Below are 11,573 nucleotides of genomic sequence, written 5' to 3'. Positions count from 1 at the left end.
ATAGAACCAAGTTAAAGTTAAAAGACCATGTTGATCATTATTGTTATATAATTGAATATTTGACTATGTAAGAAAACTTCAACAATTAAAGGCATTCTAAGGGCCTACTTGAGGAAAAAGAAGTTGACTATATGCAATTACTAAAATGTCAACAGAATCAAACGACCAAGAAAGGAAAAAACCCCCAACAATTAATGGGTATATAAATTTCATTAATTTTAAGTCATCCTAACACCAAACAAAACTTGTAATGGAAACTAGATTTCTACAGACTCAAGTCAATGGAAACTATAAAATATAAACCAGGTGAGTATAACTTTTTATTGCAGGATAAGGATTAGTTATATGTTAAGATTTTCACAGACAAGCAAGTGGCTTAGTTTCAGAGATGGCCAGTCATTTAGAGCTTTGAATCTGAATGTTTGATTTGCCTAATTTTGATACCTAATAACAGACATTTTAAATTTAAGCTAGTTGTCCTATGCTGGCTCTAGAATCAGTGAAGAAAAATAGCATCTTCAGAGCAAAAGTAATTTCTTCTGCCTTGGATGCCAGTCTTACCATGAGATTGCTTGTCCTTGAAAGATGCCTTTCTTCTCTACTGGTTATAAAGGGAGCTTAAGGTAACTAAGACTTGAATGATCTACTTTCAGGTGATTAAAGACATTAAACGCTTTTGATTTTCATAACTAATGTAAGGCATTTGCATTTGAAAACTGTATCTGTAAGAGCTACTCATAAGGCCATAATCAGAGCAACAAAATGTTGCAAATCATGCTGTGTATACTCCAAGTGTGAGCTCTTGAAAAGGCAGGACCAAACAGAGCAGACACAGACAAATGCAGACCACATCTGCAGCAAGCAGAGTCAAACCTCTCTTTTGGAGACCAATATGCCAGGAGGACTCTGTTACCAAAGTCTCCCCCTGTCTGTCACAGATGGGATCTGTTTTCTTGGTTGTCTTGTATTTCAGTTTGGGCTTGGATGGGTAATTTTGGCTTCAGGGATTTGGGATATGTCTTTGGCTTTGTCTATTAACATGAGTGTGTTTGATTGTAACATTTCCCCTTCCAGCCTCTGAAGAACTTGTTTAATTGCACTTTTCAAAATCTTAACCAGCTTAGACTCCAAAAGTCTCAGTCTGAATTCAGAGATAGGGATGAGAAAGGTACAAACAGGAATATTTAAGACCTTCTTTTAACCTTCTTACTCTTCTTCCTTGAGAAATGTCTGGGCTGGTACCCTCTTTCACCTTGTACCTTCTTCATCTTTGTTCTTGATGCCAGAGTCAAGCAGTTTCTGACAAGGTGGCTGTGTTATTAACCAGTGCTATGTTGGCAGGCAGGTAGGAAGAGCTTGTTAGACAAGAAGGGGATGAGAATGTAGCCAGTCCCTGAAGGTGTCTGTGAGAGGGATTCCTGCTTTCCTCTTTGCTTCTAAGCCATTTTCTTGTGCTCCACTCCAATGAACAGGCAAGTGTGCTTGCCCTTCTGGGAGCATCAGCACATGCAGCAGGGGTGGGAGGAAGCTGTGGTGAGAAGGTTCTTGTGGCTGGGGCTGGGAGCAGTGACACCATTCTGAAGCATGGTCTCATTTCTTCTGAAATACATCCTGGTACTTTCATTTGTGGGCTGGAAACAGTCATGAGCCTCTCTGTTGGGCTCATGATCCCAGATGGTATGAAAAACCAGTAGGTTTCTGTTGGATGGAGGAGGGTTGTGACCTCTACCTTGGGAATTGCCATCAGTTTGGAAATTGGTGTTGTTTACAGTGATTTATAAGGAATCTAGAAAAGATCTTCTCCCATCCCCTGAAGTTCTGTTGAAAAGAATAGTTTTTCTAGAACACTAAGCAGAAAAATAAAAATCACAATCAGGCTAAGAGCTTGTAAGTGTTCAGCCCACATAGTGCTGAGTGGTAGGTTACTTGACCTTTTGTTATTTCACCTCTCTGTGGATATGGCTGACCACATTTATGATTTCAGTATTTTACTTTGTGATTACATTCCTTCCACCTCATTGATTAAAATAATTATGTGTCCATGTTGGGCATCTTTTATGCAATGTCATAACAAATAGATGCAATTAATTATGACCCTTTAAAATTATGCACGTGGATAGCACTGATTTTTAAAACATGAAACATAAACACTTTGAAATTATTTTGCTAAATGAGATGACTCTTTATGCTTGGGGGAAATAAAGATCCTGTAATTTTGTTGTATTTCCCTGTCATGAAGAAAATACGCTTCAAGCAGATGAAGGACAGCAAAATTTGCAGACTCATTATTACTGGGTAGTGGTAGCAAACAGAAGCACATTGTATTTGCTTACAGATATGCAAATCTGGGTGTTTTTTAGCACCCACTTTTTGTTTCTTAAAAAAAAATGCTATCAATCTGGGGGACAAAGTAGAGCTAAGGTTTGTAGAAGACAAGCCTGGACACCCCAGCATCCTCAATCCACTGCTTCCATGTCTGTGTCCCCCATTTGCTCTGTGGATTGACCTTGGCCAGACTGCTCTTCTGGGTCATTCACACTTTCTTCAGCTTTTGGTGCACTTTTTGTGGGTGCTGGCATACTCCCAAGGGGAGTGGGCATGTTTTGTGTAGGTGTTGGCACGTTTTGGGGAGTTGCCAGCATGCTTTCAGTGGCTTTTGGCGTATTCCCAGTAGGTACCGGCACACTCTCAGGAGGTTTTGGTGCACTTTCAGTGGGTGTTGGCACCCTTTCTGTGGGTGTGGCCATGCTTTTGGTGGGCTTTGGCATATTCTCAGTGGGTATTTTTGCATTTTCAGTGGGCACTGGTGTGCTCCCAGTGAGTGCTGGCAGAGGTTCGGTGGGCGCTGCTGTGCTGGTTCTGGGTGGCTCACAGTGATTCCCAGCCTCTTGCTGTGGGGTGAGAGGAGAGGGGAGCTCTGGCACCAGGACATTACACATTTGAGTGTCACAGGTCATTGGGTTGGTGCTATTGCTTGGGAGGGAGCTCTCTGCTTTGTGGGATACCTGGAAAGCTTCAGCCAGATCCTTCAGTACGCCCTTGTCAGTAGCATGCAGCTCAATGGTCGCCTTCTCAGAGGAGGAAGGGCTTGTATTTGCATCATCTTCTACTTCTTCTTCTTCTTCTTCTTCTTCTTCTAGGATGCCATTTCTGTTCACCTCATCAGCGAGCTGTGCTTGCTTTATTTTTTTGTACAACTCATTCCTCTCTTCCTGCAGAGCCCGGCAAAGGTTCTCTAGTCTCTGGATTTTTAGCACAAAGCATTCGTATTCCTTGGACCTCACGGCTTTCTGTGGGGAAAAACATCAGACAAAGGTATAGACTGAATTTGGGCACATGCAATTCATTGGTGGAACTGGCAATAGGGAAACACTTTGAGCCCCACAGGACTCTGCCAGATAGCTTGGTTTTACCCACTGCTCTACAATAAGTAGGGTCTTCTGTGCTAAAGTTAAGACAAAATTCACCACTGTTACTATTCTCCACACTCATTCAGATCAGTTTCACTAAAAATATTTGCAGAAATACTTGTTGATGACCTATAGAGGTTGAAAAAACATAGTGGGTGTTCACCCAGGTGGGCATCCAAAAGCCTACCTGGGCCCGTGCAGTGTGAATTTTGAGGAAAATGAGCTGAATTATGTTTTTTGTTTATTTTGCTTCTAGTTTTTGTGAGAGCAGCCTGAACTGGAAAATTTTCTTGCTTCTGTACCCACTGAGGAACCAAGAGATGCAGAAACCCATACCAATAGTTATAGCACAAAGCTACAAAGCTAACCAGAAAGATATGGTCCAAATTCAATATAAGACTGGGATGAAACTTCAAGCAGCCTCTGATCTTATTTGAACGAGTTCCAACAAGATTATGAATTTCCTCTGCTGTGCCCCTGTGACTGCATCTTTAAAAATCTGGTGAGCCACAGTACTTGCTTTGGGCTCCTAGAGTTTGCTTACACAGGAAGTTAATGAAAGACATGAATTTAAAGTTCATTAGCTAGTGCATGTTAATTCCCTGGGTGGATGCTCTTCTGTAGAAAGAAAGTAGTGTGAAGGGAACTATATACGAAAATTAACGCATCTATACAAAAATTAACAATCACACATTTTTTAGAGCACTTAGAATTCACAGCTACATAATTCAATTTCTCATGGACTTAATGAATTTCTCTGCACAAACTAAAAGCTTCAGAGGTTTGAAATTTTGTCTTTTTTTTAACAAAGAGACATGTAGTTATCAAGGTAGATTGAAAAAAGACCCTTAGAGTCAAGAACATGTTTTTAATTTACTTTTGGCTGTTTCAGGTCATCTCATCTCCTAGTTTAAGCATTATGTGGGGGAAGAGGTGCATCTTGAGAAGAAAAAGACTATTCACCTCTTCAATCATGTCCAGTAATGCTCGGTTGCAGTTCTCAAACCTGGATTTCCATGTAGCAGTATCTTTTTCCAGCTTCTTCATTTTCTTTGTCATCTATAGAAACAGGAAGAAGAGCTGAATCACAATAGGAGTTCCATGCTGCAGATTAAATTAGGGTAGCCCTTTTATTTAGGTATTTGGCTGTACACATAAGGCTACTATCAGCAGCTCTAGTGGCTGCACTAAGTAATAATTTATGTGAAGGAATGGATTTAGTAGCTGTCATTTCAGCCTCCAGTCTGTAGTCCTAAAGTAGAACCAGTTGATTATGTGTGTAAAAGGACAGCCAACCTGCAGAGTACAAACTGTGAAAAAAACAAAAGGAAAAAAAAGGTGACATTATTCTCTTTGTCTCTTTACAAAGACTGCAGTGTTGTATTACTCAGAAGTTAAAGAAGGACTTTGGTCTTCTGAACCAGCATTGTCAAGGAAGTTCCACCTGGATTAGTCCAGCACACACTGGTAGCCATATAGCAACTTCTTTCCTTTTGGCTTTCTGCAGGTTGGACTCTGTGAAGATCATGAGGGCTTGTCTGCATCACAGCACCAGGATTTTGGGCCCTGGTGGCAGAGCAGAACAATTTTCTATTGGGAAAGTGGGTGTGTTTGGTTTTTTGATTCCTGTTCATTACAGCCACTTTGAAGCACCCACTTGGGCTTGACAGTGGGAAGGTGTTAGTGGGCTTCAGCTCCACCAACACACTCTGGTAGGGAGATGTGAAGCCTCTGTCAACCTTACTGTACCTGTCTGAGTCACCAGGGAGGCTCTGGTGTCCAGAGCCTCCTGGAGTCATGGGCTGAGAAATGCAGCACCAGACCCCCCCTTTGGTATCTCTAAGGGGTCTGTACAGAACAACCACATTAGGTTTTAGGTAAAATGTTTGTTCTCTAAAGCAATTTCAATTTTAGCTTGAAGGGAGAGTGAAATGTTCAGTTTGAAGCACTGAAGTCTAAGCTGCTGTCAGTTGTGGCCAAATATACCACAGATCTTACTCTTACTTGGATGTTGATGACATTGCTCTCCAAAATGTGCAGAAATGTTCCCATCCCAGATAAAATTATTGCAGAGATAAATATCAGAATCTAAAAGGAGATTCTGGAGCACAAAATTCAGTTGTGAGCTGCTACTCACCTTCTCCATCTCCTGTTTGAATGTGGCAAACACTTCATTGCTTTTAGTCAATGTTTTCTGAAATTCTTCAAACCTTTCAGAATAAAGAGTGATCTGCATTAAAAGGGGAAAAAAATAATGACAGAAATTTCAGTCTCCTGGATGGTGAAGTTCTACTTTTGTAGTAGATAATAAAATAAAAATAGTGTTTGGACATGGAAATTAGCTTCTGTTTGAAGACCATGAAGCACAAACATCAGTGAACTGAAACTCTTTTTAAGGTTGCAGACTATTATGATTCCTCTATTACAGAACGGTAAACTGAGGAACAATGGAAATACCCAGGCCATTGATTTTTGAAAGACCTGGGAATTATGGCTGCCCTGTTCTCCTGAATGTTGCAGCTATGGGGTCTCTACACATGGTGCCCAGGAGGAAAAAAATTCCCTAGAAGTGGGGAATTCTGAAAACATTTCCTTATGTAATTGTGTGGTGACTTCAAGAGGACAGCATTAAAGCCTACAAAGCTTTCTTGTCTTTGCCTTTCCTCACAAGACGTGTATACCTCTTTCCTGTGTACAACTGTGGCTAACATTTACAGGAAGGGAATCCTAGGGTGACCTACAGACTGGAAAACAGTAATATGATCCCTGGGCCATCTCTGTGGGTAGGGACTAACTTGTGCTGCTCCAACCACTGATGCTGTGCAGGACCAGGCAATGGAATTAACTCACAGTGGGAGCCAGTGTGATCAGAGCTGTGCCTGAGCTCTAAGCCTTCCTTTGCCATGCAAACATCACTAAATTCAAACTTTAATCTGAGGGCATAAACTCTGGCAGGCTTTAGTGGAGGAACTCAGTACAGTGTTGCTGCCCAGCTGCTTACCTGTCTTTTTGATTACCCAGCAAGCCAGGTAAGGAGCTGGGTGCTACCCTGGCTATACTGCTTCTGACATCTAAGAAAGCTGGGGGAGAAGCTTTCCCACATCACACTGCAGACAGCTTCCCCTCTTACATCTTTTCTGTTCCTACTCAGTGTCTCAGGCTGTGGCCAGGAGCTGCACCAAACAGCACCTTATGCTCTTCGCTGGACTGCACCACCAAAAAGAAGCATTTGGTGCTCCCTCCCTGTGTTATCTGGCAGGCAGTGCAGTCCCAGCAAGCAAAGCCACCCTTTGCTTCACACTGCCATCATCCCACACTGGGTTCCTTCCAGCTGCATCCCTGCTTCAGCAAGCTGAGAGGACACCCTGTCAGCTCTGCTTTGCAGCCTGCCTGTGGACAGCAGCTGAGGGCAGGGCCAGCAAAGGCAGAGAAAATAATCCCCTGCCAGTCTCTGCTGCCAGCTCAGCTTCACTTCACTTCTTGAAGCAGACTAGAAGAATGATCTGCTGCAATGTGCCAACAATTAAGATTAGGGCTCCATATTTTGCTATCAGTTTACACTGATAGCCACATCAAAGTTGATCTGTAGCTGTATTTTCTCAGTAGGACATGTTTTGTATGTGGGTGTTTTTGGAAAAAAAAATTGTTTTAAAGATCTAGGATTTTTTTGCTTGGTTGTTACTTTTGTTTGTAGTTTCTTTTTTCTCCAAAAGTCATGCAGAATGCTATATAGATAGCGATATAGGTTATCTGCTCTTTGGAAAAGACTAGCTACAACATAACCACTTCTTGGTGCCAAAGCACCCCCAGCAGTGTTTAAGATGATCAGACATTTCACTTGTCCAGCCTGGCAGCCCTTGTTAGAAAATGTGTGATTGGCGTAATGTGTAAGGGGTGAGGTGGGGTGGGCAAAGAGCAGTGGAAGGTTCAAGAGCAGCCTGCACGATTCAGGCATTTGGCTGCAGGCTGGCTGCCCTCTCCAATCTGTTAGGGAGCTGACTCTATGGTTAGGTGGGAGGTTTTATTCTGTGTGGTGCCAGCCAACACATACCCTCCGTGACACTCCCCTTCAGTTACTGAGGAAAAGAAGATTTAGAAAATGCTGCTAATAGTGAGGTGGGTTTAGTATTGATTCTCATAGAATCATAGAATTGTTTGTGTTGGAAGGGACCTTCAAAGGTCACCTAGTCCAACCCTCCTGCAGTGAGCAGGAACATCTTTAACTAGATCAGGTCACTCAGAGCCCCACTCAACCTGGCCTTGAATGTTTTCAGGAAGGCTTCTGCCACTTCTCTGGGCAACCTGTGCCAGTGCTTCACCACCCTCACTGTAAAAAAATTCTTCCTGTTCATTCTTGTTTTTTGTTACAACACCCCTTAGAAAATGTTGTGGCCATACCTGGAGTGTTCTGTGGATGTGCCTGAGTTTGGTTTAAACAAGAAAGTCAGGGGCTCAGTGGCCACGAGCACTGCACTGCCTGCAGCTCTTCCCCACCAAGCTGGGTGAAGGCATGGGAGGTCAGGCTGTGCAGAGTTCTTTGGTGCCAATACTGGAGCTAGCTGATCATGTGTGTATTACTGGCTTGCATGTATGTATTAATACTAGGCTGTAGCCAAATCTGTGACCAAGGCACAGACAGAAATGCAGAGGGATTTGTTTTAGCAGCCCAGGTGCCGCAGCAAAAGTAGGATACTGATACAAAGTAGGAATAGACATCACAGCCCTAAGGGGAAATACAGGAGCATCCCAAAGCCAGGTGTGGGAGCAGGGGTGGGAGCCAGAGATCTTAGATTGTCAGCCCAGAGACATTGTCTTACAAAAACTCACCTCAATTCTCTGTCTCCTTTTCTCTCCCAAATTTTGCTTATTGTTCAACTACATTTAAAACCTTCTAGGATTGAGCAGGGCAAATTCTGATCCCAGCTGGGGTTCATAGCATCAAGAATAGCTCCTTCAGTTTAATTAATAAATGAAGGTTTTCATAGCAGCTGGGGACATGCTGTGAGCTATGTCTCTCACTAGAAGTTTGTACTAATGCTTCTTGGTTAGGGAGACAAAGACCCCATGGATGTTGCCCACTGCCTGCCCAGCTCCCCAGACAGGGTTGGCAGGGGGAGCAGTGGCAGCACTGTTGCCAGGTGAGAGGTAGAAAGTGCCAGGCTTTGAGCATCTCAGCATCACTACACTGTAAGTGTGCTACAGTGAGGACACCCCTTTAGCTCTGTTACATTCCTCTTGGTTGCCAGTGCCCAGTGGTTGTACTATACCACCTGTAAATTAAAGGCCTTGGCTGACTTTCATCTTCTTGTTTTGTTTCAAGCATGAAGCTAAAAATGTCTGCCTAAGTGACATGGCTGGGGAGGACATGTAGCATACCACAGTTTGGGTATATTCCCTGAGATGGTGCCAGACTCCTGTCACCAGTTGGAGGGCTGGATTTGGCTGTCTTAGGCATATTGTGATGACCAGAGACAGGCTAGCATAAAGGTGGTGTCTCCTGGCTCCTTCAGGCTCATGGAAACCCTCGGTGCTCATCACCGCCTCTAAAAGGGAGTGATACCTCACTCACCTGAGCAGGAAAACCAACCCCACGTTTCATTGCAGCAAGCGAATCACTTAATTTTAATCTACACAGGTCTCCAAGGGGCACACGTATTATCAATGCCTTTGCAGACTTGTTCGACTAGATTTTTCTAAAAAACAATTTTACTGTTTCAAATGTATGCGTAATATATTCTAGATTTTATCAATTACTTCAGGTTCATTAAAATGGCTACAGAGGTCTGCCTGCATACAAAACTCTTTCTGGTTGAATTTAAAAGTTTAATTAAAACCACTCTGAGAAGAAAACTGGGAGCAGGTCTGCAGTCAGGACAGACTCAGCTGGAGGCCTTTGAGATTTGATTGCAGAACCTGTCAAACTGGTGTCAGCATCAGTTTGCCTGATATTCTTCTGTGTGCTATCAACTTAGCCTTTGAAAAAAGCACATCAAGGACCAAACCTCTATTAACATGTTCACAGGTCATCAGTTTAATTCTAGCTTTTCTTGACTGCTCAACAGGTAGGAAATAGGCCATCCACAAGAGCAGAACTGCAACAACTTACCAGTACGCTTCACTGTGAGCGAGGCTGGGAGAGGCTTCCTGAAGGGTGAGGAGATGGGCATCTGGAGAGAGGCCAAAGGACTCACACCTCCCCCTCTCCAAAGTTCTGCTGGAGGCTGCACCTTCCTCACAGACAGGTCAAAGAAGATAAATCTGCATGACTCTGTAAGTCTAGGAAAATTGACTAATGCTGCCTCTATTTGATGTGAAAGTCCAGCATGTCACCCGGTGTTCTCACTCATATTTGAGGCTGGTTATTGCACTACTCTCAATGTGTAGCATATACTGCCTGATCCTTGGTTTTACTGCCTTTCACTCCAGCCTGACTCTTGAAATTGTGTAATTTTGGCAAGAAATATAGAGAATGTTTCGAATTCCAAACAAACACTGAAATCCTAGGTCTCCTTTTCTAAAAGCCTTTAGTAGGCAGTATTCCCACTAAAGATAATGGAAACATTGCCTTCACACCCCACTTCAGAAAAGCACATGAGCACATTTGTTCCCATTAGGTAAATATGTTTTGAGTCATATATGTACTCCAGTGCTTTGCTGGATTAGAAACCTGCCTGAAGGGCAGATAATCAAGCCAAGGAACCCACACTTTTGTGTGGTTGAGCATTGTAAAAAATCATAAACTGTAGCACTATAGGATGGTTTGGGTCAGCAGGGATGCTGAAGACCATCTAGTTCAAATCCTCCTGCCATGGACAGCCCCACACCAGACCAGGTTGCTCCATCCAACCTGGCCTTGCTTTCAAGCCCCACTTCCACAGACGGGGTATCGACAATTTCCCTGGCAATCTGTTCCACTATCTCACCATCCTCACACTGAAGAATTTCTTCCTTATATATAATCTAAATCTACCCACTTTTAGATTGAAACTGTTACCCTTCATCCCGCTAAAAGGTTTCTCTTCATCTACATTATAAACCTGCTCTGAATATTGAAGGACTTCTTCCCAAATGTCTTCCCAGAGACTCCTCTTGTCCAAGCTGAACAACCCACATGGAATCATAGGATTGTTTTGGTTGGAAAAGATCATCAGGTCCAACCACTAAGCCAGCACTACCAAGAATACCACTAAATCATGTCCCCAAGACCCACATCTACAGCTTTTAAATACATCTATAATGATGCAACCACTTCCCTGGGCAGCCTGTTCCAGTTCTTGACAACCCTTTCAGTAAAGAAATTTTTCCTAATATCCATTCTAAACCTCTTCTGGCACAACTTGAGGCCATTTCTTCTTTTTCCATTGCTTGTAACTTGAGAGTAGTGCACCTGCCACCGTGTGATTTGCAGCATGGGCATTACCTTACAGTTGGCTTGAAAATAATCTGCTTGCTTAGCAGTAGTCTGTGGGATGTAGAATGAGACTAGAAGGGATAGATAGAAAGTAGTTTGGATACTTTACCTGGAATGTGCCTCATGGGTTAAAAACTGGGAAACAAAGGCACACCATGCAATCACCTCTCCTTAGTCACCTGTGCCTGCAGGACAGTCTCTTGCTCCTTCAACATTTTGGCCTGGAGCTTCCATTCTGCAGCTTGGTTCAGGAGCTGTGTTTTGGTCAACAGAAAGAAAATGGTTAGAACCTTGGTTTGTCAGTTGCACATCCTCATCCTCCAGTTACCTATACCTCTGCCACTGCTACTTTCATAAAGGGTGATCTAACTTTCAGATGAATGTAGCTAGAGAAGTTAGTCAAGACAGAGTATATAGTGATGTCCTGAGATGTGGGATAGGGCTTTTGGTTTGAAAAGGCATATTTGAACAGGAGTTCAAAATCTGCTTGGAATGAAGTGTGCAGTGCAGTGGACTGTAAGAAGTGTGGTATTGAACCGTATCTTCACCAGACTTATACAGAATGGTTCTGATGCCTTCTGACACTTTCATTTCAGCACAGTTCTGGCCAAATTCCTGCTATCTAGTGAATGGCAGACTCCCTTTTGCAGTAATGATCAGGACTTAACATGCAGACATGGTCAGTCAGCTGTGTCTCAAAAAATCTGCAAGCTTTCAGAAAGGGAATGCATAGTAAATGTCATACATTTAAT

At 42.9% G+C, this 11,573-nt stretch overlaps 1 protein-coding gene across 3 annotated transcripts in view; it reads right to left on the bottom strand.

Moving 5' to 3' along the window:
• Positions 1–307: 307 nt before the first annotated feature.
• Positions 308–11,573, bottom strand: part of TXLNB (taxilin beta) — a 48,835-nt gene continuing 37,569 nt past the window's right edge. For all 3 annotated transcript variants that reach the window (XM_030448699.1, XM_030448700.1, XM_030448702.1), the window contains 4 exons: positions 11,001–11,075; positions 5,548–5,640; positions 4,374–4,469; positions 308–3,290 (listed from right to left, as the gene is read on the bottom strand). In XM_030448699.1, the coding sequence (XP_030304559.1) occupies positions 2,457–3,290; positions 4,374–4,469; positions 5,548–5,640; positions 11,001–11,075 (1,098 nt within the window). In that variant the 3' untranslated portion in view covers positions 308–2,456. The remainder of the gene's footprint in view (positions 3,291–4,373; positions 4,470–5,547; positions 5,641–11,000; positions 11,076–11,573) is intronic.

This window comes from Calypte anna, chromosome 3, assembly GCF_003957555.1.
Source record: "Calypte anna isolate BGI_N300 chromosome 3, bCalAnn1_v1.p, whole genome shotgun sequence".
Classification (NCBI taxonomy): domain Eukaryota; kingdom Metazoa; phylum Chordata; class Aves; order Apodiformes; family Trochilidae; genus Calypte; species Calypte anna.
This window is presented reverse-complemented; position numbering and strand designations above follow the sequence as displayed.